The 19,034-nt window shown below is 40.7% G+C and overlaps 1 protein-coding gene across 1 annotated transcript; it reads left to right on the forward strand.

Moving 5' to 3' along the window:
• Positions 1 to 353: 353 nt before the first annotated feature.
• On the forward strand, positions 354 to 15,573 carry LOC146677794 (MORC family CW-type zinc finger protein 3). The gene is made up of 17 exons (XM_085426381.1): positions 354 to 499; positions 635 to 707; positions 1,734 to 1,866; positions 2,104 to 2,324; positions 2,605 to 2,752; positions 3,576 to 3,729; positions 4,296 to 4,424; positions 5,023 to 5,142; positions 5,237 to 5,340; positions 5,556 to 5,684; positions 7,680 to 7,796; positions 10,633 to 10,710; positions 11,999 to 12,035; positions 12,138 to 12,466; positions 12,714 to 13,218; positions 14,076 to 14,239; positions 14,610 to 15,573. The coding sequence occupies exons 1-17, from the start codon at positions 398 to 400 to the stop codon at positions 14,764 to 14,766; spliced, it is 2,700 nt and encodes an 899-aa protein (XP_085282507.1). The 5' UTR covers positions 354 to 397; the 3' UTR covers positions 14,767 to 15,573.
• The last annotated feature ends 3,461 nt before the right edge of the window (positions 15,574 to 19,034 follow it).

Below are 19,034 nucleotides of genomic sequence, written 5' to 3' on the forward strand. Positions count from 1 at the left end.
CAGCCCATATGGCACCAAGCCACATTCAAAGTCACTTATATCACGTCTCTTCCCTATTTTGATGCCAGATTTGAACCTTCAGCATGTCAGATCTCTTTTAATGATAGTTAAGGAGGTGTGCCTAACACAACGGCCATTTACTGTAAGCATTTAGCTGATTCTGCAACTGAATTATTATAATTTTTGAATGAAAAAAAACCAGCCCATTTCAAACACGCGTTATAACAAAGTAACAATAAATCAACTTGGTAATAAATGCAAGAACTTGGTAAAACGTCATATTAACATAAGATCTGCAGAAAGAAATACCTCAGCTGTGTCTCTTTCAGACTGCTCGAAGCGCGACTTCGGCTGACTTCCTTTGACACAGGCCCCGAGGACGCGCCCACTGCTCTGTATGGCTACGTACCTGCGCACGGAGAGCTCACACGACGAGAAGCAAAATATTCAGACGAAAAACATGGCGAGGTTAAGTGAGCATGGGATTCGCCTGAGTTCTGTAAGTATTTCAGATATTTGCTGTAGAGGATTCGCATTTGTTTCGACACTTTAGAAAACGTTCGCTACAGCGGCTCACAAAAAAGAGCAAGTGAAAGTTTAACTTGTTTTTTTAAATTCTTTTTTTCATTTCCAGATGAGTCCTTCCTTCCTGAACAGCAACTCCACAAGTCATACCTGGCCTTTCAGCGCTGTGGCAGAATTAATAGGTAGGCAATAAGAAATTTCAGGCATAATACAGAAACGCTGCACAGTCCCCTGCACCTGTTGCTGCAGCTTTTCGTGGTTTCTTTCGCACCGCTCTTCCGCTGTCGCGCACAAAGTTGGCGTGTTGAGCAGACATTTGTGTTGGTGCAAAAATGGACCGAACGGACTTCCTCTTTCACGAGTTTGCGCTCACACGCCTAAAGACGTGTGCTGGCAGCTGCAGACGCTGTGTTGTGGTAATAATCCCTTCGTAAAGTAAGGATAGAGGAGCTCGTTCCTTTAACGCTCTGCAGTTTGAAATCATAGTGCTGAGATATTAGTAACTGCTCAACTGCAGTGAGGTTTTCTGCAGTGTCGGTACTCTTACTTCTCGTGAGCATTAACAGAATCAGTTTGGATTATTTTTGACAAAATACATATAAAACTTATTGGTAAATATGCAGCAGTAGCTTATTTGCGCCTTTATGTGACATAAATGGTTCGTGTCTGGGCTGTCAACATTGCCATTCCTCCACTCTGTGCGCTCTCATTGGTTCAGACGTGCTGACCGTCTGTTGGCTGCTGAGGCTTTTTTAAAAACCGGAACAGCGAAGGGAGTGCGCTGTAGAAATGCATTCGCACCACTGTCCCACGTGAAAGTACAGGCTAAACTTTAGAAACAACAAAGGGAGCCACGTGCTTCTTGGAATAAGCTCGCAGTGATTCGCAATAACCCTGCAGAAAGTCCCAAACTCCGTATGTTCGATGTTTGTTGATCATGGTGTGACGCAATTAGTGGCTGTGCCCCACATTGAAGTATAGATTACAGCACATAGCAGTAGCATCCAGAGATCAGCAGTGGAGTTGTAGATCTAATGATTTGTTCCTGCAGCATGAGTCTCCTCATCTATAATGTGCAGTATCACTTTGACTATGCCTGCAGGAAGTTCACGTTGTAAAGAAATATAAGGAAGGCATTAAAGAAACTAGCCATCCCATGTGCTTCTCTTGTTTTTCTTATTTCCAATTTTCTGCCTGTCGTCTTCTAGACAATGCCTCAGACCCCGGTGTGTCCGCTAAACAGTTCTGGATAGATGTAGTTCATGAAACGGATCACCTCTGTCTGTCTTTCATCGATAATGGCAGCGGCATGACCCCCAACAAACTGCACAAGATGCTCAGGTGAGACACGTGTGAAGTTCACACACAAGGAAAAAAAGAAACATAGAAAGACACAGTAGTGCTGCATACCGATTGTGTTCCTCTTTTCTGCATTTAACCCACAGACACACACGCGCAGTTTCCAACTGTGGCCTCACATGTGCCGCTTTGTGTCACATTCACACATTAGGCTAGTTTTGTCTTCTCAGCTTGCTTCTCAGTGTTCGATAATTAACACTTGCTCGCTTTTGTGTCCAGCTTTGGTTTTACAGAGAAGGGCTCGGGTAGGGCCAGTCAGCAGGCCATCGGGGTTTACGGGAACGGCTTTAAGTCGGGCTCCATGCGCTTGGGGCGTGACGCGCTCATCTTCACCAAGAACGGCGGCTGTCAGACTGTGGGGATGCTGTCGCAGACCTACCTGGAAAGCATTAAAGCCCAGGCTGTCATCGTCCCCATTGTCCCTTTCAACCAGCAAACCAATATCCTTCACAAAGGGACTGGGAAATATTAGGATACAATATTAGGTTTACTTTGTGAATTTGCTGATGCGTAGACGTTCTACATCAGTATGACTTCCTGATTTTTTTAGTGTGAGAACTGATGAGATCATTTGAATGGCACAGGGTGTGTGGGTGGGGGGTGACATGAATTAAAATAGGCAGGCCAAGTTTAAGGCAGATAACAGGAAACAAATATATTATGTATATGTGTTTATTACCATACATGCTCCCTTATGTTCTGACCTTAATTCGGTGTTACAGTTATTAGTTGTGACCGAGGATTCACAGGCCAGTCTGACGGCCGTCCTCGACCACTCGATCGTCAAATCCCTGGAGCAGATACATTCACATTTTGACTCAATTCCCTCCAAAAAAGGCACCAAGATATTAATCTGGAACATCCGCAGGTCAGAATCACATGTTCGTGTTACATTAAAGTTGAAACATGATAAGATAAGAGTGTTCCACACGACAAACATCTCCCTTCCACCACTAGCAGTTTGACGAAGCCAAATGTGTGAAATCTGTAATCTTGTTAGATAACTGTCATGATGTCAGTCATTTTGTCGAACTCTGTACAACAAAGCAGATTAGCGCAGACCTTATTACACTGTTTCTTTAGTGTCAGTCAAGTCAAAACATCTCGGTTAGAGTTTCCAAGTTGGCGTGTTGTGACCATTGGTTGAAAATACCACATGACACTGAGGAGTGTGCAAGCACAGTCAGTATCAGAGGGAGGCAAGTGGGTACAAAAACACATATGTAGTATTTGTATAAGCATGGTTCTAGGCAAATCTATGCAAAGTGACCCACATTCAAATGGAGAACAGAGAACCTCCTAAATTGAAGTTTTGAATTTTCTCTTTTCCTTCTTCAACTAAATTTCTTAGAGAGAAATGGTCGACTGAAGTCAGGTTCTTGTAAAGTGGTAAAAAGAACCAGGTCAGGTTTCTCATACCTCCTATTTCACTTCCTCTTCATGCTGGAGAGAGAGATGATCACCACAATGAGTATAACCATCCAGCATTTCAAGTATTGCCCTGTGATTCAAATCCTAGTAATTAGACACAGGAGGTAAAGCCATACAGTGACTTTGTGTTGCAAATCGTTCCCAATTAATGAAATGTCTTGCAAAGCCATCTGCGGAGCTTTCTAGACAGCCATTACAGCGTGTGCAGTGAAACACAATTACATGTTCTAACAGCTGCTTTCTTTCGTGCTATCCCGAAGAGCTAAAGACGGTAAGATGGAGCTCGACTTTGAGACCGATCCGAATGACATTCGTTTGCCTGAGATTCAGATCGAAGAGTTGAAGAAGGGGCTGAAGAATAGCGGATCCTTGAGAACTGAGCAGAACATCCCAGACATGCATTACAGTCTCAGGGTGAGTGGGTAAAAAAACACTTTACCATCTGTTATTATGTTAGAGCCTCTGTGGTCCATAATATTAATATTTGTCAGGGCTTGGGGACCTGTTCAGGAGGATTTTAGTGTTAAAGGTTGTGATCAGGGTTAGAGAAAAATTCAGGGTGTAGTGGTTGTGGTTTACGTGTGGGTTTAGCCATACAAGTGCTGTGTGTGTTGGGGGCTGGGTGTAAGAGTGTCTTCCACTTTTTGGCAGACACTGAGTACCTCCACACTACTGTAGACAAACTGTCAACCTTGTGGTTTTGTAGTAACACTGCCCCAGTTTCATTAAAAAAATGTTTTTTTTGCAGGTTTTAAATGATAATTCGCAAATTCTAAGAATTTACTTTTTGTTTGTAAATCATCTTTTTTTCATGTTTCAAGATTAAAAAATAAACCCGCTGGTGAAAAATGTGCGTTCACGAGTGGATTTCAACCGACAAAAGAGTATTTCATATTTAGAGTTTTCAGTTTTAAGCCTCGCTTATTTTCTTTCTTTTTTTTCCACCTTGTCCGTTTTATTTGCTTGCATGTTTATCACAGGCCTACCTCAGTATCCTGTATCTGAAGCCGAAAACACAGATCATACTGAGGGGGAAGAAGATTCAGGCCAAACTGGTAGCGAAGAGGCTGATACACATTGAGCATGACGTCTACAAACCCCACTTCAGTGTATCCTTACGCTATGTGTGTGTGTAACAGCCAAATTCAAGTGTAAACAGGAAGTGGGATTCGTGTGACTGTTGGAGATGAAGCATCTGTGTTACTTTACTGGGGTCTGGTAAAAAAGTTTAAAAAAACACACACACACACACTTTTGGTGCTTAACAGATGTTCATGAAGGGAAAATCCAAACAAGCTTCACAGTGCCAGTTCATGCGGTCTCATATCTAGTTATTATTTTTTTTTTAATCTTTTCATGTCTTCTAGAGAACTGAGATTTTGAAACTGGGGTTTTGTGTTATCGTGCCAGGGATCGGTTCAGCGCCCACAAAACCGAATTTTTAATCTGAACTTTATCTGTTTGCCTATCTAATATATGAATGCATGCAACAAACCAGACCTCAGGGGTAGGATAAGAGTTATGAAAATTCTGAATTATACTCTACTATAATTAATAATAAGGTCATTAATAATAATTGCATGAACAATGTTACATTTTTTCCATGTTTTTCTGTTAAAACAATTACATTAGTAACATCCCTTTAATTATATGAAAATTGCATCATTATTCTAAACTTTGTCAGTTTTCTTAACTGGTTTTTGTCAGAAAGACAAAGTGAAGGTGACCTTTGGACTTAACCCAAAAAACAAGGATCACTATGGGATTATGATGTACCACAAGAATCGTCTCATTAAGGCGTATGAGAAAGTGGGCTGCCAGCTAAAGGTAAAGTAAAATAATGTTGTGTGTTACAAATACTGTGAGGCTACCCTGGGTACCTGCCTCTGCTTAATAAATGTCACTCTTAAATTTCCTTCAGACTTCGGGCCTAAGAGCGGGCATTGGCGTCATCGGCGTCATTGAGTGCAATTTTCTGAAACCTGCTCATAACAAGCAAGACTTTGAGTACACCAAAGAGTACAGGTAACAAACAGTAATAAATCAGATAGTTGCTTTTTTTGTTTGATTGTTTTGTTTGTGAATATGAGCTGTTGAGTTGGAATAAATAGTTTCATCCTGTATGTACAAAGTTAAGAGCGAAGGCGGTAATTTGATCATGTAATCTTCAGTTAATTTCTTTTTCTGTCATTGTCTTATTTTAAACACATTTACAGTTGTTTCCTCTTTTTACTCCCAAGACTGACCCTCGGAGCTTTGGGCCTAAAACTCAACGACTACTGGAAGGAGGTGACAGAGAAGAAGGCCAGAGAGCGAGAGTTTCAGGCTCTAGACAAAAATGAGAAGGAGGTCCAGGAGGATGTCGATGAGTAAGTGTTAACTGTTTTGTTTTTTTTACACAGATGAAGTCAGGGCCAGATTTTGAAAAACAGTGAGGTCAGACAGTGGAAATAGTTGCTGTTAAATTTGCTGCATTATTAGAATGTTAATACTTTATTGTAAGTTATGTGTGATGCTTTCATATTACAAATTATAAACAAATAATACATTGCATAAACATTATATGTTGAGGCTCTGAATACAGGTTTACAGTATGAAAGCTGATAATTAAGCTATGGTTATTTGTCATTTTACCAAGCTATAAATATATAGGAAAAAATGCTTGTTTATAACACTGTTACAAGCTGACATTATTGTAGACTAATAATAATTTCTAAAGTTGTCATTACAAAGTTTTATAGGCCTATTAATGTGGAGTCTGTTGGCTAACTAAGGTGTTTTATACTCAGTGATGTTGCCATTATGAGGGGTGAGGCCTCAGTGTTCCCTTGCATGTCCGTCATTGCTTTGTATCATCAGGTGGTATTCATTGTTGCTGTTCTCACACAAAGGCTGCTGCAGCTGTACAGAGATCAATTGAAGTGGTCATTATGCAATAGGCTGGATGTGCCCTTGGGCCATTTCTAACATACAGCATAAGCCTTTTTTTAAAATTCAGCTTTAAATTTTATTTCTAGTTCTAAAAAACAAAACTGCGTGGTGTTGTAGTGGTTAACCCTGTCGCCCAACGACAAGAAAGTTCCTGGTTTGAACCCTGTGTGGAGTTTTCATGTTCCTCATGTGCTCGTGTGAGTGCCCTCTGGCTACTTCCTCCGACAAACCAAAGATAGCATGTTAGGCTAACTGGTGACTTGAAACAGGCCATGGACGTGAGACGTGAAGGCTTGAAGTGTATGGAATAACGTACTGTATGGTGTGTTTTGACTTGTAGTCTAGAGCACTTGGAGTGGTCAGTAAGACTAGAAAAGCCAGTCCATCACTGGTATAACGAGTATAGACCCAGACCTGATATAGCTGTAGTGCAAACAGTGAACACTCATCCAGTTCATCTGGCTCTAAATACGTGCCGAGTATTAAGTGCAGTTCAAACAGAAAGTCTAAATGTAGAACTCAGAAAGGTAGGAAAGGTAAATAAAGGTTGGGTGACAAGTATAAATAAGTAGGGTGGAGCAGACAGCTAGAGGAATAAAAAAGTAACGGATGCCAAAAAGCTAGACACATGGTAAATAGTACTATCAAAGGAGGAAATAATAAAAAAAAACCTCAATAAACCCTTACACTGCGTTCAGTGGCGCCCAATATTATTAGTGCACTGCTTTTCTATACAGGTGGTTTACAAACATGTCACTGCTGATAATCTAACACTCCTCACTCACCCATCAAATAAGATCAGTGTACTTCAAAGCCCCTCTGTTCCACATCGCCGCACACTGTTTTGAGGAAACGTGCTGTTCAACTCGGAAGGGTTTCCCACAGTTTTCAGGTTTTTTCATGACCAAAATGTGGAGTGTTAATAACATATCCTCATTCCAAAGTTCAGTTCAGCCGCAGGCCAGTGCATGTTAGAACTTGGCTATTTATCAAAGTCATAATATCATATCTATATTAAACCAGAGGAGTGAGACTCAGGCTCTGGGGTAAAATTACAGAGACAAGGAACATAAAAATATCATCTATATGATCCGTTAAGCCAAAAGTTTATTTATAGATAGATAGATAGATAGATAGATAGATAGATAGATAGATAGATAGATAGATAGATAGATAGATGGATAGATAGATAGATAGATAGATAGATAGATAGATAGATAGATAGATAGATAGATAGATAGATAGATAGATAGATAGATAGATAGATAGATAGATAGATAGATAGATAGATAGATAGATAGATAGATAGATAGATAGATAGATAGATCTTGAAGAGATCTGTTGTGTGCACAAGTCTAGACTTACTGAGATAAAAATAGTTAAGTATATCTTTATTGCCAACTTTATCTTACTGACAGCTGTTGTATTTACAGGGGTCCCATGTGGTTACAGTGTGAAGAGTGTCTCAAGTGGCGAAGCATCCCTGACGGCTTTTACAGAATTGCTCCTGAGAGCTGGACCTGCAGCCAGAACCCAAATTCACGTTACAGGTGGGTATTTCATATTATTTCTCGTGATTTTAACTGCACCACTGACTTGAGTAAGAAGCACAATTACACAATGAATGCAAAAGCTGAATCATGTTCAACAACACTGTTTTCAGGAGCAACATTACACTGCTGGAAAACCTAATTATTTGTGTCAGGCAGCATTTATCAGTCTATTCTTCTTTCGGCTGCTCCATTGCTGGGCCGCCACAGCAGCATCAGCTTCCACATAACCCTAACTCCTAACATCCTCCTCTGTCACGCTAACACACACACATATATATATATATATATATATATATATATATATATATATATATATATATATATATATATATATATATATATATATATATATATATATATATATATATATATATATATATATATAAAAACACCCAGCACGCCCCTGCGGGCGGTTTATCCTTCAAGCTCGGGTCCTCTACCAGAGGCCTGGGAGCTTGAGGGTCCTGCGCAGTATCTTAGCTGTTCCCAGGACTGCGCTCTTCTGGACAGAGATCTCCGATGTTATTCCCGGGATCTGCTGGAGCCACTCGCCTAGCTTGGGAGTCACCGCACCTAGTGCTCCGATTACCACGGGGACCACCATTACCTTCACCCTCCACATCCTCTCGAGCTCTTCTCTGAGCCCTTGGTATTTCTCCAGCTTCTCGTGTTCCTTCTTCCTGATATTGCTGTCATTCGGAACCGCTACATCGATCACTACGGCCGTCTTCTTCTGTTTGTCTACCACCACTATGTCCGGTTGGTTAGCCACCACCATTTTGTCCGTCTGTATCTGGAAGTCCCACAGGATCTTAGCTCGGTCATTCTCCACCACCCTTGGGGGCATCTCCCACTTTGACCTCGGGACTTCCAGGTTATACTCGGCACAGATGTTCCTGTACACTATGCCGGCCACTTGGTTATGGCGTTCCATGTATGCCTTGCCTGCTAGCATCTTGCACCCTGCTGTTATGTGCTGGATTGTCTCTGGGGCATCTTTACACAGCCTGCACCTGGGGTCTTGCCTGGTGTGATAGACCCCAGCCTCTATGGATCTTGTACTCAGAGCTTGTTCTTGTGCTGCCATGATTAGTGCCTCTGTGCTGTCTTTCAGTCCAGCTTTGTCCAGCCACTGGTAGGATTTCTGGATATCAGCCACCTCCTCTATCTGCCGGTGGTACATACCGTGCAGGGGCCTGTCCTTCCATGATGGTTCCTCGTCTTCCTCCTCTTTCTTGGGTTTCTGCTGCCTGAGGTATTCACTGAGCACTCGGTCAGTTGGGGCCATCTTCCCAATGTATTCTTGGATGTTCGTTGTCTCATCCTGGACTGTGGTGCTGACACTCACCAGTCCCCGGCCCCCTTCCTTCCGCTTAGCGTACAGCCTCAGGGTGCTGGACTTGGGGTGAAACCCTCCATGCATGGTAAGGAGCTTTCTTGTCTTTATGTCAGTGGCTTCTATCTCCTCCTTTGGCCAGCCTATTACCCCAGCAGGGTACCTGATCACGGGCAGGGCGTACGTGTTGATGGCCCGGATCTTGTTCTTACCATTCAGCTGACTCCTCAGGACTCCTGAGGAGGAGTCATATATATATATATATATATATATGTGTGTGTGTGTGTGTGTGTGTGTGTGTGTGTGTGTGTGTGTGTGTGTGTGTGTGTGTGTGTGTGTGTTTGTTTGCTCTCAATTTTGACAGCCCTATTAAAGATTAATATCAGTCTGTACATGTTCCAGATAGCTTTTCTTCAAATTCTTTAATTCTCACTCGCTTTTGCAACTTTGTACTTTTGTGTTACTCGCAGCAACAACTCCACCTCATTATTAGTCTATTTAAAAAACTCGGTAAAGCCGGAAAGTAAATAAACGGCAGACAGAAATGAGGCAGGCCAATCGTCTCGCATTTCACGCATGCACATGCGGCCGTTTTCGGTCATTTCAATGTGGACACACAACTCTCTGAAAACGATAGTGTGGACGCGGAAAACGCTGTTTTGAAATTTATCCAGGCTAATGTGGACGTAGACTAACTTTGTCTCTCCAAGCTGCTCATCTTGAGCTGATATATTCATTTCTAATTTGGCCCATTCTGATCATTTACAATGCTCGCTCTAGATGCTATTCTTCTGTCTCGAATCACCTCTGGCATTTGTTTTCAGTCACTCCACCCTGGCTGCACTCTCTTCTTCCCCTCGCTTGTATGTGTTCGCCTTTCCACTTGTCTCCCTCTCATTCACACACATTTTGTCGCTTCTGCTGGCTTTCATTCCCCCTCCCTCAGAGCATACCTCCACCATTCCAGAGACAAAATTGATAGCTGAACCTCAGCTCTTCCTCTGATATACTCGTCATTTTATCAAGTGAAGCTAATCAGCTACCAGGTAACTTAACAAGCATGTTCTAATCTTGCTAAAATTAAGACTTCAAATTTTAGTATTATCTTAATGAAGTCAGAGCACAGAGTGGAGACACTGAATTTTAGCAGGCAGGCAGACCTATATTTTTTCTCTTGAGCTATTCTGTGGACTAGAGGTCAAGATATTTTAGCCTCTTCAGCATCAGTAGTCACCATTTCCTTTTTTTTAGTCTGTCTTTAATCGTTTAACTCTGCATGGTCATATTTTAGCGTTAATTGATCGAGCACGAGCCCCTTCTGAGCCCTGCGTGTCCTTTGCATTCATTTTCTCCCTTGTTTACTTTTTATTTCACTGCTTTTCTTAAAAAAGACAGATATTTCTAATGGCTTGTATGATGCAAAACGTCATTTTCAATTTTCGCCAAAGCCACTGCTGACTGAATTGAAAGTAAGCACAAGTCTCTTTGTCTTTACAGAAGCTGCTCGTCACCAGAGGAAACAGAAGAACACGAGGAGCTGTTAACACCGAGCTATCAGAAAAGCCACAAGAAACTGTAAATTCCCATTTCTTTACCCCTCTGAAACTTTGACTGTATGTGAAAATTCGTACATGGACGGATATATCGCACTGCAGCTCTTTCTGCATGCCTGCTTGCTCTTGTGGGTTCACATGCCGTTTTGTGGTTTCATGCACTTATTTCCGGCGGTTGTCCATGTGACTCTAAGCGTGTCTGAGAAAAGTTTACTTATGGTATCCTCTAACTGATAAGAATCAATTAGCTCTTTAAAATATGGTTCTATGTTGCTCATCAGTACACAAAACCCTTTAGGTCTGTTATTTAGACACTTAAGCAGAAGTCAGCAGAAAGGGTAACATCTAATTTGCTTAAATTTGGCAACTTTTGACAGAAATCTGTTAAATACAAATGTACTAAGATAAACCACAAGGTTATAAACCGCTCACTGACAGCAGTTAGTGAGTGATGCACAGACTAAAGTGACTGTGGTCTGCCCATAGACTGTATGTAAAAGATGGATGTGACTTGAACCTGAAATCTTCCTAATGGATGACAGGGGCGACTACTTATGTAACAAAAAGAAACCTGATGGTCTGTGACAAAAACAACCCTACTGCTTAGTTCCTTAATGAATTTAGTAAACACTTTCCCGATGACTTGCTTGTTGCAGCATAATTTTTGTTTTGTAACTAAATAACTGAGAAATATTCTGTTGAACTTACACCAAGAAACTCTGATTGTTTTACAGCCCTGGGTATTTGTGTGGCATTTACTTATAGCATTACTCTGGAAAGTTAACATGGTTTTTTTTCGGTGCACGGTTACTCAAACTTCCTCCCACAGTCCAAAGATATTCTTTGCTAAGTTGATTCTAAATTGGCTGTAGGTGTGAATGGTTGTTCGGGTCTCTGCGTTAGCCCTGCAGACTGACAACCAGTCGAGGGTATACCCCAGCGTTACCAGATACTGATGGTTTCCAGCCCAAAGCCTATTTAAAACCACCACTATGCACACAAAGCTGCCCAAGATATTGTTTTACGTTTAGTTTTAATCACCGTTGCACGGCATCGTATTCAGAAAATCCAGTGCCCGCAGGAGTCACACAAAAACAATCCTTAAATCAACAAATAACAGCGAAGTCTTACAGACAACTTGATTCATCATGTCTGATTAGGGCTCAGATTTACTAAGCAGAATAACTTGTGTGCGCAATCCCCGAATAGCCTTCATAGGTTCAGTTAGTTAGTTAGCTCCAGCAGAGACAATTATATTTACTGACGATAAACCAGAGCATAACGTGATTATCCGTGTTTTTATCTTGCAGAGAGTACTCCAGAGGCACAAAGCGAAAATCATTAGAGGTATGTAAATTTGTTTTTTTCTTATCTTTGTTGTGTTTTTCTCACCAACAGTAAAGGTCCCGTACTGTATCTCACAGGTGCGTTCTGCTGTTTTCATTGCAGGTGTCTGAGGTAGAGGAACAAGTGTCTAAACATCAAATAGTCTTACGGAGTTCATCTAAGCCCACCAAAGTGGAAAACGCAGATGAACTCACAGATCTAAATGACACTTTCGCGAATGACGATGCGGAGTCACAGTCGGACACGGACACGCAAACGCAGGAGGAGGCCGCTGGAAGAGACACGGTCACTAAAAAGAAGAATGAAATTGCAAAAGGAGCGTCGCCCAAGGAAAATGAGATAAGTGACAAGAGGCTTCAGGATGAAGAGAGCGACAAAACGGAAAACGCAGACATGGAGACAGAAGAGGAGGAGCACTTAGAAACTTTAAGGTGGGGAAAGATTGAATAAAATAAAAAAGAGAATCTAATTCCAGTCTAATCCAAGTGTATTGATGCAAACTTGTGCTTTAGATAATGGTTGGATATAGTGTAGTAGTTAATTTATATATATATATATATATATATATATATATATATATATATCTGTGTGTGTGTGTGTGTGTGTGTGTAGATAGATATATCAGTGTTTAATACCTTGTATTAACCGATTAACCCTCCTTTTTTGTAACCCCAAAAGGATGTCAGATTCAATATTGTGCGTTGTTAAAAAGAAGCGGTACCTTTGGAAGCTTCACCAGTCCGATTCAGCAGTTACGGATAAGGAGTTGCATTCTGGGAAACAAAGTGATATAGTCAAGACATTATCCCCAGAAAAAAACAAAAAGGACGCCAGCAGCCGGGTAGAGAACTCAGACACAAACCCACCGCAAACCCACACCGGCAACACGTGGCAGCACTCACTCCCCTCCACACAGACTGTGAAAGTGCCCCCGCTGAGCCGAACAGAAGGGCAGCAGAGCAGGGTGCTGCCCACGGAAGGGCTTAACCGGGAGGCTAAAATGCAGAGGCTGGTTGGGTTGGAGAAAGAGGCTGAGAAGCTCCGCAGCCTTCTAGGTCTGGAAATCACAAAGACAACTCAAGGAACGATGACAAATGATGACTGCGACGAAAAAAGTCCAACGCAGACGCTGGAGAAACCATCGGGACGCAAAGAGGTCGGCTGTCAGACGGACATGGCTGAGGTCAGAAACCATTTAGAACCATTTTTGCCTTTTTAGTTTATTTAAATGTTGGTTAGACTAAAGTTTAATGTAGTCACATTTATCCTATCATGATTTTCTTTTGATTCTCATCATTCCTTCTTGTAATGAGCCTCTTTTGATATTTACTTTAGTAGTTATTAAACACTTGAAGGACATGTAATAATAATTCTTTCTGGTTAAAGTGGCCTGTATACATTGATTTAAAGCATATATTTTCAACAATATAGAGTTTCTAGGTGATATCTTTTCACACCCCACTGCTTTATTTAATCATTAGCAGTTATTAAACTCTGGCTCTCTCTCTTCCATAGTTTCCTTTTGTCCCGTCTCTCTCTCTCGTCTCCCTTTTCTTTCCTCTCACTACCATCCGGTCACAGCGGATAGCTTCCTGAGCCTGATTCTGCAGGAGCTTTCTTCCTGTTAAAGGGGAGTTTTGCCCTTGGCACTATCGCCAAGCCCTTGCTCATAGAGCATCGTATGATGACGTCATTTTTTCTGATGTTGTAGGGTCTTTTTACCTTACAATATTAAGCACCTTGAAGTGACTTCTTTGTGATTGGAGCTTTAAATTAAAAAAAAGTGAAATTTGATTTGACTTGCAGAGCTGAATTTAGCTACTAAAATATATTAATCTAAGGTAATCCCAAGTATAAGGTTTGATCATCTTAATAAGTAGTTGAGTGTTTTGTAATCATACGAACAAATCAAGCACAAAATAGTGAATTATTAAGAAGAATGATAAATACTGCAGTGTAATGTGATTTATTTTAAACCTGTTAAATCTGATTTAAATGAAATCTAAATGAAAACTTTGATTATCTCCTGCTGTCTATCAGTGCTCTACTTCATCCTCTGGCCTGATTCAGGCTGCAGAACTTCACGGGTTAAAAGCTGTGAGTGAGTCCAACAACCAGCCTGAACTGAGCAGAGCCAGGAAGGAAAAGACTGACAGCCAGACGAGAACAAGACTCAGTGACACTGAGGCCCGTGAAGACAACAGGTGAGTGCGTTATACAGACATCCACATGCAGCTGTGTAGACAAGGATCCCAAGCTATATATTGATATTGTTCTAATTTGAATGCCTAATGCTTAATTTATATTTATCTTCATCTGCACAAAGTACGTGTAGATAAATCGATCGAGTATCAGTCAAGACTGTGATTTATTTCACATCAACTTGATAGGTTTTAACAGGTTTTAACAAAATGATAAAGGAACACCTCGTAAACATCTCACTTGTAGCCTTTTACACCTATTCATACACGATACAAAAGCTCAGTTCTCCCAGAAAAAATTTTCTTGGAACAAGAAGTGAAATGTGAGCTGTTTGGGTTTCTTGCTGTAGTGACAAATCTGTTGTACGCTCAGGTCTGTGCAAGAGAATCTGCATGACATCCGCCACAACGTGGTAGTGCTTCTCACGGCACTCCTGCCCCAGCTGGACCTGGCCGGCATCAGCCTGGACACCAATGATGTAGACAACATCCTGCAGCAGATCATAGAGGTCAACTCCCTGAAGCTATGATCAGCAGTCCAGCAGAAGTCAATTATTATTCGTTGTGTTACACATACTTACACAGTTGTGTTTGGATCAATTAAACTATTTGTTACTTCAGTATACAATATGCATACGTTAATAATTCTCTTTCTGTTGATTTGGAGAGTAATGTCATTCCCATGTTTTTCATATTCCTGGTGCTGCATGTGGATTACGTGTATAATAATGAAGATTATAAAACCTGGTAATATTTGTGTTCCGTGTGGTAATCAGTTTGCAGTGTTAAAATAAAAGACATGTATCGAATTACTTTACCTCAGTGTCTTTCAATTTACAAAATTACAGTTCAGGTGTATAAAAAAATTGCCCTGCACTGATTACAAGCTGCGAGTGCCAAGAGTTCTTGTTAAGCAAGAGGCTGGGAAAAAGAGACAGGAGAAATGCTAAGTACTAGTTTGCAAATCGTTTTTATAAAGAGAGTTAAGAGGAATAAAAGTTGTAACTTAAATTCTTGTAGCTAACCGTCAGGGTCAAGTCACCAAGTCTGACTACTCGTACTTGTGAAGCTGTCTTGTACATATGGCAAACGGTTGTCACATCATTTTGAATACTTGTGCAGTATAATCTTTAAGAAACATGAGCATGTTGGTCATGATGTCAGTTAGAAAATATGAGGGTTTTTTTGTCTCAGTTCATCCATTAATTTTTTTAACTGTTGCTTTTCATTGTTCTGCTGCTTTTGTTGTTCTTTTTTAATTAGCTATTTAAGATGCTGTACACACTCGGTTGCTGTTTTCTAAACAGGATTTGTTATGTTTGCATTAAAATATTGAAACCAGTTATTGCTCACTGCATCTCTGTTTTTAAGCTACTCATGGGTCCAATAGTGGGATTTACAGTTTTTTCTGAATGCTTAAACCCTAACTGTGATTCCTGTAGCACAATCTCTAAAACTATTCAGACTTATAGCAAAACCACTCACTGAGTTTGCAAAACTAAAAGCTGCTTTGCACTCAGTTTGCAATTTTGTAACACACACTTTGCAAAACTGTAGGCACAATTCACTGCACAACACTCAATTACCAAATTTCCAACACACTCCTAGCAAAAGTATACACATGTATGGCTATCATTAACACTAATTTGCCAACTGTCTGGCACACTTTCACATGTGAAAACTTTTTTAGATAATTAGTTCACTTTGCAATCAGCCTAAGCACTATAATCCAGGTAAGCTGTGTGTGCGGAGTACAATGGAGGGAGCAGAAAGAGTGAGAAGAAGAGGACGTGGAGGTGAAGAAGTAGGATGAAGAGGACGACAAGGACAAGGAGGAGCAAGAGGAAGACGAGGAGGGGGGAGAGGAAGGGTAGGAAGAGTAAGAAATAGAATTGCCGATGACATCAGAGCTACAATAGTGGACCATGTAATCAACCGTGGAAAGACCCTGAGGGTAGCTGGCCAACGGGTCCAGCCTAACTCGAGCCGCTACACTGTAGCAAGTACCATAAGGACATCTTGAAATGAGAATCGGTTAGTACAGTCACTTCGCACAAAGATTTGTAGCACTGCCATATGCCAATGAGAAACACACCAATACCATTGATGTAAAAATACTGAAATTGTTACTTTACAGAATTGCTAGATGACCAGATGCTGGGGGCAGAGGAAGCATGTTCACTGCAGACCAAGTAACCCATATAGTCATTATGGCGATTGCAAATAATCCTATACTTGGAAATAAACACTTGTGTTTGTTTTGATGTGTTTGAATAAACACCAGTACTTGAAGTTTGGATCCCTCTATGCTTATGGATCTATGACAGAAGTATGAGCTCAAACTGACATAGCCTACCTTGTGCACAGAGAAAGCAAAAGTCAGATGTGTTTTGTATTCATACCATCAGTGTGCAGTTGGCGCATTGTGTGCTTAGTAGATGATGGCTTGTGTGTACTGTTTGATACGGAAACACCATTTTTACGAAGGTGTGAAGAGTTAATCTAGCTGTGTTTGCTTTTGCAAGAGAACTACAATGTTTTGATGATTGGGTGACAGGTTTTCTTATTTGTGTGAAGAGTTTTGCAAAATTAGCCAATAGTTACAAAAAATGTGCTTACAGTTTTTCCTGATTGCTTAAGCACATTTTTTGTAACTATTGGCTAATTTATTGGCAATTGGCAATTCTGTAAAGTAACAATTTCAGTATTTTTACATCAATGGTATTGGTGTGTTTCTCATTGGCATATGGCAGTGCTACAAATCTTTGTGCGAAGTGACTGTACTAACCAATTCTCATTTCAAGATGTCCCTATGGTACTTGCTACAGTGTAGCGGCTCGAGTTAGGCTGGACCCCTTGGCCAGCTTCCCTCAGGGTCATTCCACGGTTGATTACATGGTCCACTATTGTAGCTCTGATGTCATCAGCAATTCTATTTCTTACTCTTCCTACCCTTCCTCTCCCCCCTCCTCGTCTTCCTCTTGCTCCTCCTTGTCCTTGTCGTCCTCTTCATCCTACTTCTTCACCTCCACGTCCTCTTCCTCGGCCTCCTCTACTTCTCACTCTTTCTGCTCCCTCCATTGTACTCCGCACACACAGCTTACCTGTATTATAGTGCTTAGGCTGATTGCAAAGTGAACTAATTATCTAAAAAAGTTTTCACATGTGAAAGTGTGCCAGACAGTTGGAAAATTAGTGTTAATGATAGCCATACATGTGTATACTTTTGCTAGGAGTGTGTTGGAAATTTGGTAATTGAGTGTTGTGCAGTGAATTGTGCCTACAGTTTTGCAAAGTGTGTGTTACAAAATTGCAAACTGAGTGCAAAGCAGCTTTTAGTTTTGCAAACTCAGTGAGTGGTTTTGCTATAAGTCTGAATAGTTTTAGAGATTGTGCTACAGGAATCACAGTTAGGGTTTAAGCATTCAGAAAAAACTGTAAGCAATCAGAAAAAACTGTAAAATGGGAAGGTTTTCAGTACTTATTCTTTTTGACCACAAGGTGACAGTAAAGCCTCTCAAAGACACCTTTGGAGAGGAAGGTGGAAAATTCTTTTCTTGGTTGGTTAAGTATCGACCATCCAGGGCATACAGTAATTGAATCTTTTAATATCTTGTATTGAAACTAAGTGGTATCTGTGCAGAGTGAATGGTATTATATTACACAATAGTTTCATACAGCATCAACAACCAACCAACACACCCTGGAAAATATTTCTTTTCTGTCTCTTTGACATTTTTGTAAACACTACACAGTGCATGAAGAACGTATGAAGGGATATATTGGTGAAAGGTGTGTAGTGATAATTTCTTGTAGAGGCACAGTTTCATAATGCAGGTATTCATTTATTTCTATTGTTTGGCTATTAAACATTGGAAACCCATTAAGGCACGTTAATAGCAAAACTCTTCTTGCTTCTGTTTTTTTCTTTCTTTTTATAAAGTTGTAAATGCAGGCGGTCCATTGGTGAATGCTATTTTCAAATAGTCAAGTATACACTTACCAACCTCTTCATTAGGTAAACCTGTTCAACTGCTCATTAAATATTGACAAATTCCATGGCAACAGCTCAATGCTTTTAGGCACAAAGACATGAGGAAGACAACCTGCTGAAGTTTTAAGGGATCATCAGATGGGGAAGAAAGGTTAGCTAAGTGCCGTTGTGACGGTTGTTGGAGTATTTTATAAACTGCTGATCTAGTGGGTTTTTTTGCGCAAACATCTGTGGGGAGTATAGGGAATGATCTGGAAAAGAGATGACAAGTATTGATGACCATGCCCATTCCAATTTCAGATGGCTTCTTCCAACAAGTTAACACACCATCTAACATTGCTCAAACTGGTTTCTTGAATATGACTGTGTACTCAAGTGGCCTCCACAGTCACCAGATCTGAGTCCAATAGAGTTCCTTTGGGATGTGGCGCAATGGCAGATTCACATCATGGATGTGGAACCACACATCTGCAGCCACCGTGTGATGCTATTATGTCAATTTGGACCAAAATCTCTGAAGAATTTTTCTAGTACCTTGATGAATCTATGTTGTGAAGAATTAAGGCTGTGTTGAAGGCAAAAATGGTTCAACCCAATACTTGCAAGGTATGTTAAAAGCATTGCTATTCCAATTCCACTCCACTTACCTGTTATTCATCAATATTTGCTCTTTATAAATAAGCTAAATAACAGCCTGTGCTCTTTGAGACTGAGAGGGTACCAACTGAGACAGAAGCCCTTCCTTCAAAATCAACACCTTCAAGTTCAACTGAAATTTGCAGCTGCCTACATGGAAAAGTTAAA

This window comes from Rhamphochromis longiceps, linkage group LG2 (genome assembly GCF_057381845.1).
Source record: "Rhamphochromis longiceps isolate RC_006_pf linkage group LG2, R_longiceps_female_GT1.1, whole genome shotgun sequence".
Classification (NCBI taxonomy): domain Eukaryota; kingdom Metazoa; phylum Chordata; class Actinopteri; order Cichliformes; family Cichlidae; genus Rhamphochromis; species Rhamphochromis longiceps.